The sequence below is a fragment of the Lacerta agilis genome, chromosome 10 (assembly GCF_009819535.1).
Source record: "Lacerta agilis isolate rLacAgi1 chromosome 10, rLacAgi1.pri, whole genome shotgun sequence".
NCBI classification, from domain to species: domain Eukaryota; kingdom Metazoa; phylum Chordata; class Lepidosauria; order Squamata; family Lacertidae; genus Lacerta; species Lacerta agilis.
Genome location: NC_046321.1, coordinates 15653688 through 15670885, shown reverse-complemented (window position 1 = coordinate 15670885; position 17198 = coordinate 15653688). Strand labels below are relative to the sequence as shown.

Here is a 17198-nt window from a genome sequence, read left to right as displayed (position 1 = left end):
TGTAGCTTGCATTTCCTTCCTTGCATGGCCTGAAATCCCAAAATTCTTGAACAAATTTGTGCAATGACCATTACTGCTGTAAACAAAATGTGTATGTCATATTCTTTTCAAAGTCAAAACACTGCTATTTTTGTTGATTTTGTTGGATTTTGCTCAGTGATAGTTGCAATAGTCCTAAAAAGGATTAAATGTTGGAAGAAGAAGAAGAAGAAGAAGAAGAAGAAGAAGAAGAAGAAGAAGAAGAAGAAGAAGATCCACACTGGGAAATATTTAGATGCAGTTTTTGCGTGTGAACAGATTTGTGTAGATGATTATGTCGCAAACTTCAAAATAGCTCACAATTAGCAGTGGTAACATTTATCAGATTATAAAATTGAGTGTTTTAAAACCTATTGAGTGATAAAGTGTTCCCAGTTAAACAACCAGCAATTTATCATTTTTATTTTACAATGCAATCCTATTCAGGTCTACTCAGAAGTAAAGGCTACTGAGCTCAATGTGACTACCGGTAAATAAATAAATTTTGTTAGAGTTTATAAAGAAAAATACAAAGATTATTGTCAAATATTTCTTTTTTTGGTCCAAACTAAAACCTTAATCCAGAGTCAAAAAAAAGAGAAAGAGGGGAAAAAAGAAATAGAATGAAGAAAGAAAGAAAGAAAGAAAGAAAGAAAGAAGAGGAAGGGATAAAGAAAAAGGAATAGAAAAGGAATTAAATGAGAAAATGAGAAAAAGGAGAGAAGAGAAAAAAGTTCAGAAGCTAAAGAATTTCTGATTCTTCATCTCTCCACTATATAAACATTATTAAGTTCATCCACTTCAGTATAACACCTAATAAAGCCACTCTATTTCTTTTTCTTTTTCATGCAAAGTCTATGAGAGGTTTCCAATCTTTAATAAATGTTAACAATGTGACTAATTCCGAGATGACAGGGTCATCTTAGAAGAGATATTCTTTGTTTTTTGACAAACAGGAAATAATGTCTCTTCTAAGTCAGTTACCTACATCAATATGTGAAAACACTGCATAAAACAAAGTTATTTTTCTTCAGAATGGGTGTTTTATTCATGTGCAAATATAAGCAGACTTAAATCAATTAATTAAATACAAGTCATAGATTAACTGATTAAGACGTTTTTAATTGGATAGCTTACAATTTTCAAGGATGTTTATTTGTTTGTTTCAAATTAGCATCCTGTGCAGAAGGGGGGGGGTTGAATTCTGCAACTGATAAACAATGCATATTAAAGGAATAGTTTGCATAATCGGTTCCGTTTCTACTAGTCATGGAAAAGGGCAAAGAGTGAAGCATGGTACCAAAGCAAATCTGTGGTCCTCCAACTTCCACCACCCCTGATCATTGACTTGGGCTGAGGCAGTTAAAGTCCAACAATATCTGGAATGCCAGAGTTTCCTTATTCCTGTACTGGAACTTCTGCCAAGGTATTTGACATTCCATAGCTCAATCCTATGGTATACTTATTAAGGCCACTGATTTCAATGGGTTTGTGTAGCTAAATCTTATATAAGTTTGGGCTGCCAGAAGTTATCATATGGGCTAGGAACTTGTCATTTAAAATAAAACATGAGAATTTCAGAATTTCCAAGGAAGTAGCCCAGTTACACCTTTTCCTGTAGTTGCATGGTAAAACTAGAATACTACCGTTCTAGCTTGAGGGGAAGGGGCTTCTTCAAGCTCCTAAGGCACATTTTATGATGAAATATTACCAGAGGCAGTGGCTAGCTAGGGCTAAAAAGCCTAATTTGTGCTAAATATCTAGGGATGACAAGAAGGGTTCAGGACAGCAATAGCTGATGGAGTTGAAGCACACCTAGTTCCACCTCTAAGGAGTGCATTTTGATCAGTCATTGATTTGGAGCATTTGCAGCATAATTAAAAGGGCACTTTGCTCAGGTACTGAAATGTACAAGAGACAAGACAATTTTATACTGACATTAGCCTATCATCTGATCAGAGTATCATGGTTAAAGTGAAGAAGTCTTTTGTGCCTCTATGTCTAGCTTGCTGCAGAGACTGAAGCTATGAACTGGTCCCACTTTTTTCGCCAGATCTTCAGGGCCTTTTTCTTTTGACCAGGTCGCATACTGCTGTATCTGTGAAAAGAAAAGAACTCCAGGTCAGAGGAGGAGAAACTGCTTTAAAAGCTGGATGAACAGGTCAAAAGCCAGAAAAGAGCAGGAAATAAAAACTCAGTACAGTAAATTGACTGTTTATGCTGCACTGGGTATATACCGGTAGGTGCAACCTAGGAAGAAAATCTCACTGAATTTACAGGACTTGCTGTCAGGTAAGTGTGCTTAGAATTACAGCTGTCATGGTTGTGGTCTCAAGCTCAGAGAAGGATAAGCCAATCATGGTTGGAGCTGTTTTGTCCATGTTTGATAGACCTCTAACCTAACCATCATATAAACTTATTTACTGATGTGGGCAAGTAGTGCAGTGCACAGCAGCAGTAAGGGTAATGAGTGAAGTATCCGTTGGTGCACAGGTGTTAAAAAGCACTGCACTGATTTTCCCGTTAGCTACTAAGCCAGTTTCAATTAACTTTTGCTAACCTAAAAAGCTATAAATAAGTTGTGTCTAGGGTACCTAAAAGGTCACCTTGCCCCATACAGACCTGCTAACAAGGAGGTCTTGAAGCGGTGGTGCATTTTCCAGTATGTCACCTAACAGCAACACAGAAAAGGATCTGCTCTGTGGTGGTGGGACCCTCTCTTTGGAATACTCCCCTCCCTTGCTATATGGGAGGCACCCACAGTAGGGTGCTATCAAAGACTGTTAAAACCTAATTTGTTTGCTCAGGCTTTCCCTGACTAGATTATTGGTACATTTTAAATATCTGGTGCATATCCCATACATTGTTTATTGTTTTCTGCAGTGGTTCCCTGTATGTGGAATGTTCTCCCCAGTGAGGTTTGGCTGACACCCTCATTATACACCTTTAGATGCCAGGCAAAAATGTTCCTTTTCAACCAAGCCCTTGGCTGGTTGACATCCTGTCGGAATACACTTCGTGGATCCGTTAAAGATCCGCGGTTATTTGTTTATTTTAATGGTTATTAAGAACTACTTTTCGTATCCTTCCACTTAAAAGTGAAAGTGGAAGTAAGAATGAAGAGGCACTTTGCATTTAGGATTATTCCGCCCTTAACTTGTAGTTCCAGTAATGTTTCAAAATTATCAATGGACGTTTATCCTGCTTCCCACCTTTTTGGAGGGCAGCAACAGTGGTTTTATTGGTTGAATTATTTATCGTGATGTCATACTTGTTCCTAAATAAAAGGCTGAGGCTCCCCGCTTAGGCACGTTTTTCTTTAGTTCGTTCAGTTGAAGCTTAGTTCAGTCAAGTTTAGTTTAAGGGTTTTGGGAGCGGGCTGGACGGGCTGGATGGGTTTCTTTTAGTTAGGTTTAGTTTGCGGAAGATCTTTCAGTGAGGTTTTAGTTAGGCTTTTAGGTTTAGCCTAGGGCTAGATTTGCGGAAGATATTTCGGTTTAGTTTTATTTAGTTAGCATCGCGGAAGAATTGGCGCGCAGGGACTGAGAGCTCAGGGAAACTTAGCTTAGGGCTAGAAGACGAGCCTATGCGGGTTTTGCCAAAGCCACAAAAGAAAGATTCAGTGTCTGTCGTCAATTCGGGGAAAAGGGTAAAGGTTTCAGGATTTTTTAATTTCTGTCGGAGAAATCTCATGCTTAGACAATATCCTTGGTTTGGTTTCCTTTATTGATCAATGATAGTGCAGGAGGTTACAAGTAGTTCCAATTCAGATTCGAGGCATCCATTAGTTTTCGAGGCACCCATTTGATTTTGAGGCATTCATTCACTCACGCACCTTCGGAGTCATTTTCCGTCTTACTCAGCTACCTTCAGATTGTGAGACTTGGCCGGCGCCCGTGCTCATAAGCACGCGGAACGCTGGCCGCTTTTCCCCTGCAACTGGTACCTCGTGCGTGGGCAGCTTAGGCTCACGCACGGGGAGCTCCAGCACCGAACCCCGGCAACATCCGATGCCCTTTTAAATGTGTTGTGGAAGGATTTTTGGTTTGTTGTTGCTCTTAATTTTATGTACTGTATATTCTGGCGTATAAGACTACTTTTAATCCACGAAAATCTTCTCAAAAGTCGGGGGTCGTCTTATACGCCGGGTGGAGAATCTGCGGTCGAGTATATCTCAAACTCTATATTTTAACTGGAAAAGTTGGGGGTTGTCTTATATGCCCAGTCGTCTTATATGCCGGAAAATACGGTATTTTGTGGTTTTTATATTGTAATTATATGCTGTAAACTGCCCTGAGATCTACAGATGACAGACAGTATACAAATTTAATTAATAAATTAGTAACAACAATACTTACTTTAGAGAGTTTAGTGCTAGTTGTTTCAAAGTCCTCAGATCAGCACTCATCCCTCCAATGCCCATGAACATCTCATAGAGGTCATATGACAGACCCTTTGCTCCAAAGATGGATGGATCATCAGAGGCAACCACGATGCGGTGACCCTCTGCCATCAGGACGGCAGCAGGATGGTTCCTGAGATCTGATACTAACATCAGGACCTTGAAGAGGTACATAACTGAGATAAGTAATTACTGCCATTTTATCTCTGTGTGTGTTACATATCTTTAGGCACCAAACGAAAACATTCCTCTTCTCCCAAGTCTTTGGCTAATTAAACAATGTATGGCCTTTTAAACTGTGGAGGGGGGCTCAAAGAGCATATTGTTTTTGTTTGTTATTATGGTATGCATTTTGTGTTTTTATATTGTAAGCAGTTCTGTGATCTTCAGATGAAGGGTGGTATAGAAATTTAAACAACAACAACAAAACAACAATAAATCCTGCCTCATAGGTTGCACTCTAGAAAAGTACAACACTTCTGTGGCTCAATCCTATGCATGCATACTTGCAAGTAAGTCCATTGAGTCCAATGGAACTTCTTCCACACAAGTGTACATAGGCTATAATTGTATGCACAAATGAAGGAGACTGTCCCAAGTAAATAGAAGAGTCTGGATTTGATATCCCACTTTATCACTACCCTAAGGAGTCTCAAAGCGGCTAACAATCTCCTTTTCCTTCCTCTCCCACAACAAACACTCTGTGAGGTGAGTGAGGCTGAGAGACCTCAGAGAAGTGTGACTAGCCCAAGGTCATCCAGCAGCTGCATGTGGAGGAGTGGGGAACTGAACCCGGTTCACCAGATTACGAGTCTACCACTCTTAACCACTACACCACACTGGCACACTGGGAAGCATCTTTCTCTAACTAAAATCAGCAGGATTTCAAACTGCTGAAGACAGTACACAGATGTCCTGACAAAGAGTCTTGTGGTACCTTAAAATACTAGTACATTTTGTTACAGCATAAGCTTTTGTGGATTACAGTCTACTTCATCAGATATATGAAGTATAATTATTTACTCCTCTCCCCTAAGCTTTACAATAATGTATATATCCTGCAATTATATCTATCATGCATTGTTATTTTTATCAGCAGCAGCATCCTTGCTTAAACACACACACACACACACACACACACACACACACACGTGTAAACACACCTCAGGATTAATCTTGCTATCAAAGACAGATTACAGGGCTAGGTTCCCTCCAGTGTGAACAGTACCTGGTTAGAAATAGGGCAGACTTCTATAGGAATATCCATCTTCAAAGCCAAATTCTTAGCTTCTGGGTGCTTGGTGATGGCAAATCCATGGCCAATCCTGCTGGTGTTCAACAGCAGAGCATCCAACAAATTTCTATCTACAGAGGTGCCTTCCCAGTCTGAGTGATAAAGAGAATTCTTACATCAATATAAAACCACAAAATGGTTGTCACAATGGTCCCAAATACATAGAGGAAAAACCCAGATAAGTTGTTTTCTGAAAGAGTAATGTTATGTGAGGCCTAAAAGGGGTTTGCCAGAGCTTTTCTGTGGTCTAGTTTGATGTTTTTTCATGATTTGCTTTGTTGGTTTTTTTGTTTTCTTTCTGCCACATCTCATTTTACCAACCATGTGAGTCAAGTTAAATTATGGTTACCAGATGTCCCTGTTTCCCAGGGACAGTCCCCAGACTTACAAATCTGTCCCTGGACAAAATCCGTCCCCAGAATGTCCCCGGATTTCATTTAATGTCCCCAGATTTATATTTTAAGTGTTGTAGATTTATTAGTAGGCAATGAATGTTGCGTGATTGGTTCAACGGCACAAGAATCATCATTTCGGGACTTCTGGTGAGGCAAAATGGTGGGCGCCACGGCAGCGAGCAGCTCCTGAAGCCAGCCAGAGCCAACTGCGCTACCAGGCTGGCTCCAGGCTGCTGAGACTGCTGCTGCCACTGCCACTGCCAAGGGGGAACCGGGGACGCCTGGCGCGTCAACTGGGGGAACTGCTCACACACCCGTGACCCAAATTGAGCTGGGAGCGATAGCACCTGGCCACCCGGCCAACTGCCCAGCGGCGTTCCAGGGCCAGTAAAAACCCTGGAGCTGACGCAGAGAGGAGGAGGAGATGAGAAGGAGAAGGAAGGGAGAGAAAGACGAAGGAGAAAAAAGAGGGGAGCCCTGACCGTGGCCGCTGGGGAGGAAAGGTAGGAGAGCACCAGGAGCAGGAGGGCAAGGGCACGTGGCCAAGCCCAGGCCTGACCCAAGCCTACCTCCACCTCCACGGCGGCTAGCGCTCCAAGAGAGCAGGCCAGGGCCCAGAGGAAGGCCACGCGACAGAAGAGACCACAGAAGAGAAGATAATACTTCTTTTTTAAATATTTTTTTATAACATTTTTTTCTCTTCTCAAAAAAAAAAGTGTCCCTGGATTCTTTGAAAAAAATCTGGTAACCTTAAGTTAAATCACATGCCTAAAGAGGCCAAGTGGATTCATGGACATGAATCTCAAAATCCTGCCTTTGCATCTGGCACTCTTGAGGAATTAATGCCTCCTGTGCACATCAATACCATGTTTAAAGTGGCCCACTCCACTCAAAATGGCAAACCATTTTGTGCTTGGTCAAGCAAAGTACAGTGGTACCTTGGTTTTTGAACGTCTCAGAAGTCAAATGTTTCGGGTTTTCGAATGCCGAAAACCCGGAAGTAACTGCTTCGGTTTTAGAACACTTTTGGAAGTCGAACGTGCCACGGCTTCCATATTGAGCTTTTAATGCAAATTAGCCACTCACATTTCATCCAATACCTAAGATCAACCAACAACAAACCCTTAACCGCCTGATGAATGGAAAGGGTGCCTCCTTTCTGTTATCAATGTTTCAAGCCTTTATTGCCATGATACAGTACTAGAAAAACCTTTCAGTTACCGACAACCATGTTTCATTGTAAGTATATTGCAAAAAAAAACCAAAAAAACAAACAAACCTATATTGCAGAAAGTTGGCAAACATGACCATGTGACCCAATCATCCTCCCTGAAAACTCCTCTGACATCTTAGCTCAGCCGACACTACTGTCTGAGTCGGCGTTTTCTGTTTTGTTGCAGCACAGATGGAGCAGCAGATTGTCATCCTGCTAAGTCTCTGTGAGCAGAGGCTCCTATGTGGCAAAGCATTCTGGGACTGCTTATGCAAAACAGTAATCCACGTGAACTCTGGCAGACACCACAGGCTTTGGCAAAATGTTATTTGCTACTCAACATGCCTATCACGAGGGGGTTTGCCAGTACATTTCAGTATTACTGGTACAAGCACAATCCTATGCATGCTTGATCAAAGATAAGTCCAGCTGAGTTCAATAGGATTTTCTTCTATGTATGTTGTGCCTAGGATTGCAGCTGTAATATTAGATTGGTCCACTGACACACATAGCAACGTATGCCAACACACACACAAAAAGGCAGAACACTGTTTATCTAGTTTTATCAAAAAGGTCATCAGAAAGTTCTGAACATAATGATATCAGAAGAGCCCTGCTGAATCAGACCATAGACCCAACTAGTCCCGCTTCCTGTTCTCAAAGTGGCCAACTAGGTGACTAGTATAGCAAATTCACAGACAAGGCCTGAGTGTAACAATACTCTTTCCACCTGTACTTCTCCTTACTGTGGGATTGCCAAATTTTGAAAAATAAAAACCAGGACACCCCAAAAGTTGTTGAGCTATTTTTAGGATGACCATGAAATTGTTGAGCTTTCTTTCATAAAATGGCAAAAAAACCTAGATTTTTGATTGACTTGCCTAAGATCCGCCTTTCGAAAATTCCCTCAGGACGTAAATTTTGCCTTTGAAATCCTAGGCATACGGCAGCCATACCTTACTGCTCAGTTTTGATTCTCTTAAGAATATAAGAAGACAGACCCTCCAAAGTGTCCCTATTTTCCAGGGATATCCCTGATTTAGAAAAGCCATCCCGGTTTCTGATTTGATCCCAGAAAGTCCCACTTTTCCTTAGGATGTCCCTATTTTCATTGGAGAAATTTTGGAGGGTTAGGAATTATCTGATCCCTGAGCTGTCTGAAGGCAATCCTGTATAGGGAAGTTTTTTTAAAAAAAAATGTTTTATGTTTTATTATGTTTTTATATATGTTGGAAGCTGCCCAGAGTGTGGGGTATAAGTAGTAAAATTATCGTTGTGGAATGGGACATCCCTATTTTCATCGGAGAAATGTTGGAGGGTATGAGAAGGGCCCTGAAGGATCAGGACAAGGGGCCATCTAGTCCAGCATCCTGTTATTACAGTGGCCAACCAGATGCATAGGGGAAGCCAACAAGCAAAACCCAGGTCGGGGGGTGGGGGGTGGCAGCCAGGTACACCTGGCCTGGGCCTTGGAGGGCTAAATCATCTGGGGCGCCCTCCCAAGGGCTGGCTGTTTTTCTGTTTGAGTTTATAACAAGACTCCTCAGATAAGCTCTGCACAGGGCTGGCAAAACCTGAGTGCAACAGCACTCTCCTCACCTGTTATACCCAGCAATTGGCATCCAGAAGCATACTGGCTCTAACAGTGGAGGTAGAACATAGCTATCATTGCTAGTAGATTGTACTGCATAACTAGCAGCAGCAGCAGCATGTACGGTTGAATAGAAAGGCTTGGATCAGATGACCTATTTGGCTCTTGCAAGCCTATGGTCACAAACAGGAAGGCCGTGAAGGAAACTGATGCATGCATTTTGGTCTGTTACAAAATGTGTGTGCATGCACACACACACAAACACAAGTGCTTTGCAGACATTCATTAGATGAAGGCTCTTAAAGAACTTCCTAGGGATGCGCGTGGCACTGTGGGTTAAACCACAGAGTCTAGGGCTGGCCGATCAGAAGGTCGGCGGTTCGAATCCCCACGACGGGGTGAGCTCCCATTGCTCGGTTCCAGCTCCTGCCAACCTAGCAGTTTGAAAGCACATCAAAGTGCAAGTAGATAAATAGGTACCGCTCCGGCAGGAAGGTAAATGGCGTTTCCGTGCGCTGCTCTGGTTCGCCAGAAGTGGCTTAGCCAGGCTGGCCACATGACCTGGAAACTGTACGCCGGCTCCCTCAGCCAATAAAGCGAGATGAGCATCACAACCCCAGAGTCGTCCACGACTGGACCTAATGGTCAGGGGCCCCTTTACCTTTACCTTTACCTTTACCTTTAAAGAACTTCCTGATGGCACTAATTTGGAAGGTGATGGACTCTCCTTTGTTAGGATTTTTTTTAAAGTAGAGGCTGGATGGCCACCTACCATGGACATGTAAGCAATAGATTTCCTGTGTTGGCAAGAGGCTGAACTAGATGAGCTTTTGGGTTCCTTCCAACTCTTATGCTTCTATATACAAATCTTTATTACAATATGAATATCCATTCAGGTGCATAGCCACATACAATGTATGGAGGCAGTTCCAACACTGTTTTCAATAGGACTTACTCACAGATAAGTGTTTGTAGGATTTCAGTCCTCATCTCCTAGTTACTCCTTACTCTTATTTATTTCATTTAACAAAATTTATATATGCTTACTAGCAGTTCGGAAGCATGTCAAAGTGTAAGTAGATAAATAGGTACCGCTCCAGCAGGAAGGTAAACGGCGTTTACGTGCGCTGCTCTGGTTCACCGGAAGCGGCTTAGTCATGCTGGCCACATGACCCAGAAGCTGTACGCCGGTTCCCTCGGCCAATAAAGCGAGATGAGCACCACAACCCCAGAGTCAGGCACGACTGGACCTAATGGTCAGGGGTCCCTTTACCTTTACCTTTACCTTTACTTGACAGAATACCTCAAATCATCAGTGGGATGTGCCCATACTTACTTGTCTCACCGGCATGAAAGAAATATGGCAATTTATCTCCCAGAGTTTCCGGAAGGGTCAAGGCATCCTTTAGGTCCCAGAGGGCTTTTCCTCCATCTTCCCAGCCAACCTGAGAAGGAAATTGCTCTTGATAAGCATTTAATGCTTAGATCTTCTATAGATCAGGAGGAAGAACCTGCACTGAAATGTCATCATAACTTACATTTTTATTTTAAAAAACCATTTCAACCTGATGTTCAATTTGTGAAATAAGGTAAAAATAACTTTGAGGCAACAAGCATATTTTTTTCTAAAGTGGACAGAACTACACAAGGCACTGCAACATAGGTAAGGAGACCTGCTTACCCATGTTACACTGCACAAGTGAAACATTTCTCAATGAACTGCTCTGAACAGGGCTGGCCCTACCATGAAGCAGATCGAGGCAGCTGCCTCAGGAGGCAAATTCTGAGGGGTAGAAAGTGGCTAGAAAGGTGTGCTGGGTGGTCTGTTCTGCAGTCCCTAAGCTAGCTTGCTGCCCTAGCATGGCTGGTGCACCAATGAGGTGACATGAGATGGCCCACCTCAGGCAGCATGTTCCACAGGGGTGGGAAATCCTGATCTGCCCTTGGCGGCAGCTTCTAACTCAGCTTCAGGTAAGCTGAAGATGCAGCTGAAAGCCAGGGTATCTTTCCACCCTGCAGAACTTGCCTTTCCATCTTAAGATCATGGCAGGGTTATAGGGCTATGGACAACCTTCAGATCACTCCCAGCTCTTGAATTCCATGATTCCATTTCTTACTTCACAAGGATTAGCAGGAAGTATTTCCAAGGACTGCCATACATTGAATATATTTCACCTCAGATGCTGCAGCAATTTGTTATGACCTCAGCTATATGGTCAAAAGGTACATTACATCCCATGCAAGAGAGTTTTTTGATAGCACTGTAGCCCAAGGAAACCTGTGTCCACCACCATAAATATCATCTTATTGTGCCCTGCTTTCCTTCTAACACAAGTAAGCCAAGTAAGAAATATAGGAGATTACCAAATCAAAGCCTGCCATAGTTTTCGGGAATTCTGCTCTGAGTGCCATAGCTGCACGGACAGCTTCTTCAATCTGGGGCACATTCTCATTTCTGAAAATTAGCAGGAAGAGAAGAGTACCAAGAGAGGGAGAAAAAAACTAGGTACTGTCTGTTCTGTTTAAAAAGGCTATTTTCAAGTTATGAATCAGCCACTGGATATATAGATGTTTTCTGTTACACACATTGGTGTGTACATAACTCTAGCAGAGAGTCCACTCTGAAAGCGCACCACATTCACCATCTTTTGTGCACAGATACAAACTTCTCCTGATCAAACTCACAGGAAATCTGTGCTTCCCATTTGCTTCAGAGTTGAATTTGCACAGCACAAATAATTTTGGAATTGTAATGTTCACCTCATATTTGAAGCAAACAATACAACTCTCCAAGGTTCATGTTTCTGAGGCAGAGGATACAAGTATTGGCATCATCACAAGGCACTAATATCATAGATTGTTTCAATGAGCACAAATGAGGTGGGCTTCTTTTCATTCAATTTTCTGAAGATGTTTTTGTTAATTTTTCTGAACTGAATGTATTTTTCTCATCTATAATGACCTGCAGTTTCTTTCAACAATAAAATGTGAATTAGATAAGTTCAAATATATGTGTTCTGGCAAAGTAGTCATCTAGATATTCCTTACCTGTGTGCTGTGTATATAATCTTTGCACTAACAAAGTCTGGGTGGTCCTTTACAAACTGTTGGGTTGTGCTTTGATAAACTGCCATAGACCAGGATTTGTCATGCATGGTACCATCCAACTCATATACCTGTGGGCAGAATATGCAAACATAGATGTAAAGGCAAATGAGGGGGCAGTCTGTCATAAAACAAGAACAGAACAATTGGCACCAGAACTCCTCAGGTTTTGTTTGTTCCTGACTGCAGTTTCAGCCCAGGCTCAACCATGAGTACAGATTCGGACAATAAGCTAAGCTAAACCTTGCTTTAGCTCAGTACAGGAATAAAAACAACTGAGGAGGAGCAAAGTGGCTGCAAACTCCCCTCAAGGAACCTGCACATTCAAGCAGGGCAGAGAGTTTATCCACACTTCTTCTTGTCCCCCTGCTTTCCCCCGGGGTTTTCTGTATGTTCCAATTTAGAACTAAACAGTGGTTTTTCACTGGGAAAGGAGGGGGGGGGGAACTGCTCAGACCAGTGCCTAGAAAGTACTGGTCACACATAAAACGTGTTTTATTTATTATTTTTATAATTTATACAAAATACAATCACATAGAATTATAGGAAAGTAATGAAGTCTTGTTGAAGCAGAAAAACATAGAATCATGGAACTGGAAGTAACCCCAAGGGTCATCTTTCTAGTGCAACACCCTGCAATGTAGGAAACTCAGCTAAATCATCCATGACAGATGGCCATCCAACCTTTGCTTAGAAACCAGAGTCCAAAACCTTCCAAGGGAAATCCATCTTCCATGTATTATAAAAAAGTAAACAACATTTATTTGACCCCAGTTATTTGACAAGGAGGGGGGAACCTACAGAGACAGTCCAAAAGGCACACACAGAGTTCTGTATATAGGGGACAATTTAAAAAACAAGTGGTCCTCACTGACCTGGTGCAAAAAGATCTTGTCATACGGAGCATCCCTGGATGCCTAGATAAAACACCATAGTCCCACACACCCTTACCTGGGAGTAAGGCCCACTAAACTCAGTGTGGCTTTCTTCTGAGTAGACCAGGGGTAGGCAACCTAAGGCCTGGGGGCTGGATGCAGCCCAATCGCCTTCTCAATCCGGCCCGCGGATGGTGCGGGAATCAGCGTGTTTTTACATGAGTAGAATGTGTCCTTTTATTTAAAATGCATCTCTGGGTTATTTGTGGGGCCTGCCTGGTGTTTTTACATGAGTAGAATGTGTGCTTTTATTTAAAATGCATCTCTGGATTATTTGTGGGGCATAGGAATTCATTCATTTCCCCCCCCCAAAAAAAAATATAGTCCGGCCCACCATATGGTCTGAGGGATGGTGGACCAGCCCATGACTGAAAAAGGTTGCTGACCCCTGCAGTAGACAGTTATTTATGAGAAGCAAGTCAGCAGCACCAGATGACTCTGCTCAGCTAGGCTCTGGGGTGGATTGCACCCTGCACCTTGCAGAGTCAGGTCCAGGCTGCCCTCTCCTGCCAGAAACAAACCAGAACTGCTCCAATAAAACACACACAGCAAAAAAGGGTGCTCGGCCCTGGTGGGCTGCCCCCTTACTCCCTTGTGATGGACCATGCGGATAGGTAGCCGCTCATGTTTTTTTTAATGATTTCTCCCCCTTCACTTCTCACTTCCCTCTGTGGCCCCCTAGCCTTGTGCTATGCCCCCCCCCATTTACACATTTTTCACCAGGGTCCTCTTGGAAAATTCTGGGGGGCCCAGGGGGCCATATGGCCCCCAATTGGGAAACACTGCTCTAGACGTTGTATGACATATTGGAAATTATTCATTGGGCTGAGGAACTTCTATCTAGCCCTTGGGACTTGCCACACACCTTCTCCTAAGGTCACATCCTTAGGAGAATATTTCATATTCTTCCAATATGAATGCCTTTGAACTCTGATAATGCATCTTGGATGCCTGGACGGAGAACAGAGGTGGGTGTGGGAATGTGTGTAGGAACTAGCCTACTGTACAAAGGTAAATTTTTCATTAGTAGTTTCAGTGCCTACTTTTGCCTCTGGCCCTGCCCACCTCTGATGCCCCCCGAGAGTTACCAAGATGGGAATGCACCCCTCTGTTTGAAAACGGTTCCCCAACCCTATTTTAAATGTTTAAGTATGATAATCTGCCCTAGATTAATATCCTTGCCTAAGTAATGTCCTGATAGTGGTCTTTAACATTGTAATCAACTATCTATTAATATGTTCAAAATCCTATAGGTCATACTCTCAGAATTGACTATATTAATTATCAGCAACTAATGACAATGGCAAGAGAGATGTGTGGAAGGTTGTGGGCATAAGAATAAATAGTAGCTGAATCTGTGCTGAGAGATCATATAATAAGGTTTTGGACTACTATCCTCTATCATCTCAAAACAACTAGAATTCTACATATTCCTGAAAGATAGTGGGTTTATTTAGGCATAAGAGTTAACCACTTTTTGTTTAACTGATGTTAATTTAAATTATCTCTAGACAAGGTCTGAGCAGAGCTAATGGGCAGATGTTAGTGCCATAGTTACCAGTCTAGGAAACAAGACATTTTAGGTACCCATAATAATAATAATAATAATATTTTTAAAAGAGTACAACAGGTTTACTCAGGTATTGGTCACAAGATATCTCCCTGGATGGGAAGAGGAGCCCCAGGAAGGAAGAAAGGGAGGGAGGGAGGAAAGAAAGAAAGAAAGAAAGAAAGAAGCATTACCGGTGGCAGCATTGCCCTTATCTCAGCATATTGTATGTTATCTTCATAGAGCTCCAACAGCCCCTGGTAGAAATAGGCCTTGAACACAGGTGCATAGCTGATAAGGCCAGAAGCAGCAATGAAGGCATTTTCAAATCTCTTCCAGATGAAAGTCTGAGAAGGGTAGGTCACCTCTGGAATATCTGTTACTAGAGTGAGGTTCCTCAACAAACTGGGGGTGGGTGGGGCGGAGAGAGAAAGAAAAAGAGAGAGAGTTGTAAGACTTTTGTGTCTGTGATCTCAATTGACAGAAACCTAAAACACTTCCTACCGACTACAACCTCGAGGCTAATTGTATTCATATAAAAAAGTATTATTTACCCTAACACATGTGTGGTACAATCCTAATGGGTGTGAATTTATTTAGAAATCAATTCCACGTAATTTAATAGAGGTTATTCAAGTGTGTTTAAAATTGTAGCCTTAACAGCATAATCCTGTGCATGTTTACTGTATTCAGTGAGGCTTATTCCCAGGAAAAGTGTGCACATGTTTGCAGGCTAAAGTGTTTGCTGGCAGTTTTGAATGAATATTTATTTATAGCCCACCTTTCACCAAATGGTCTCAGGATAGCTTACAAAAATACAACAATAAAAATAAGTATAATATACAATTAAAATAATAAAACAAACACCACCAAACCAGAATAAACACCACCAAATAAACACCACCAAACCAGAATAACAAAACACCACCACACAACTGCAATGTGCAGTAATGCATAGCCATGTAGGATGCGTTTGATAAACCTGGGCCAATACAAAAGTGTGTGATGGGCTTTGGGCTCAGAATTTAGCTGACCCAAGCCCAACTGAGAAAGTGGACTTTTTTCTTTTCTTTTTGCCCGTTCAACCTCTTCGAGGAATCTCACAGTCTACTGTTTTCCTTCAGCAGTGCAAACTCTCCCAAGCCCTTGTTGAGTGCACCTGCTTGATCATATGGGTCATTCCATGGTAACTCGCGTTACATTTGACTTATGATTACTACAATTAAGTAATATCTAAACATAGTAAATGAGAAGCAATCTTGAATAAAATAATTGTGTATATAATACATACCTGGTTATTTTAAAAACCTATTACCTTTTTCATATTCATTTCAAAATATTAAAAATAAAAATTATTTTTGTGTGGTAACTCGCGTTACATGAATTGGACAGCCTAATTTTATGTACCCACGTTTTTTCTTTTTCCTCCTCTTACGAGGAATTTAGAAAAAAACTTTTTAGGCAATAGTATTACAGAAATCTTGCCTTTCATAGCATAGTGGTCAGGCATTTCAAATTTCAATGGTTATTAATTGAATAACTTTTCTCATGGTAACTCACGTTACATAATATGGTAACTCGCGTTACTTTTCAAATAATAATTTCATACATTGGAATTTTATGAAGGTAAATAATTATTTTCTTGTCACTTAGGAAATTTTGACAAATATTTATTTAAACATGAATGTTAGAGACAGTTTAGAATCTATAATAGCCTCTTGAATTAACCATAGTAGGTGGGGAAATTACGCCAATGACTTTAGATCGGATGTAAAATATTTCATCAGCAGGCATAGGCCATGTCCAGAAATTTCCAGTTTTTTTCATAGCACTAACTTTGTACTCCTGCTGCTCTTCAACAATTTTAATGTCTTTCACAGTTCCTGGAAAAAACATTTCCCTCATAACTCACTTCTACCCAAGATCCAAGCTTAATATCAGCAGGAACTGTTGAACTTGCAACAGTAGGAAGGTTAGAACTAAATGAAGGTAGAACTCCCACTTCATAGGTCTGCTTAGTTACTGCATCACTATTTTTAGAAAGTATGGAGCAAATAGATTTGTGTTCCAGAATCTTAATATGGTGCATCTTTGATATGGCCTTCACTGGCTGGGCACTTTTGAAATATTCATTGTATTCAGCGTAGCGTTTCTTTTAACGATTTGGCCTGGTGTGATCACTATTTTCACCATAGAGACTTTAGTGCTGTGGTGACAAACTGAGTGGCACTGAAAACCAGGGGCGTAGCAAGGGGGGACGGGGGGCGGGCCGCCCCTAGTTCCAGGGGAGGGGGTGACACTTTGGCTGGCCCTTCCCACCCCACCCCGCCGGGCGGGCCCCCCGAACGAAAGCATGTCGCCTTTCCCCCCTTCCCAGCGGCTATTTTTTGGCGGAGGGTGGGCCAGCGAGGAGGGGGTGTCACGCTGGCATGACACCCCCTCCTCGCTGGGCCCACCCCCCGCCCAAAAAACCCACTGGGAGGCGGGAAAGGAAGCAGAGCAGGCGCATTCAAGCGCCTGCTCTGCTTCTCTTTTCCCCCTTTCCACCGCTTTTTTTCGGCGGGGGGGTGGGCCAGCGAGGGGGGGTGTCCCGCTTGTCACTGGCATGACACCCCCTCCTCGCTGGCCCACCCCCGCAAAAAAAAAACGCTGGGAGGGGGGGAAAGGAAGCAGAGCAGGCGCATTCAAGTACCTGC

General features: G+C 42.3%; 1 protein-coding gene across 3 annotated transcripts in view; it reads right to left on the bottom strand.

The window, feature by feature from the left end:
• Positions 1-848: 848 nt before the first annotated feature.
• The window catches only part of ADA2 (adenosine deaminase 2), a 76253-nt gene continuing 59903 nt past the window's right edge, over positions 849-17198 (bottom strand). For 2 of the 3 annotated variants that reach the window (XM_033161659.1, XM_033161658.1), the window contains exons 4-10: positions 14697-14907; positions 11962-12089; positions 11278-11368; positions 10250-10358; positions 5649-5806; positions 4377-4579; positions 849-2116 (exon numbers count right to left, since the gene is read on the bottom strand). In XM_033161659.1, the coding sequence (XP_033017550.1) occupies positions 2020-2116; positions 4377-4579; positions 5649-5806; positions 10250-10358; positions 11278-11368; positions 11962-12089; positions 14697-14907 (997 nt within the window). In that variant the 3' untranslated portion in view covers positions 849-2019. Of the gene's footprint in view, positions 2117-4372; positions 4580-5648; positions 5807-10249; positions 10359-11277; positions 11369-11961; positions 12090-14696; positions 14908-17198 lie in introns of those variants that run through there. The other variant, XM_033161660.1, reaches the window with a different exon arrangement.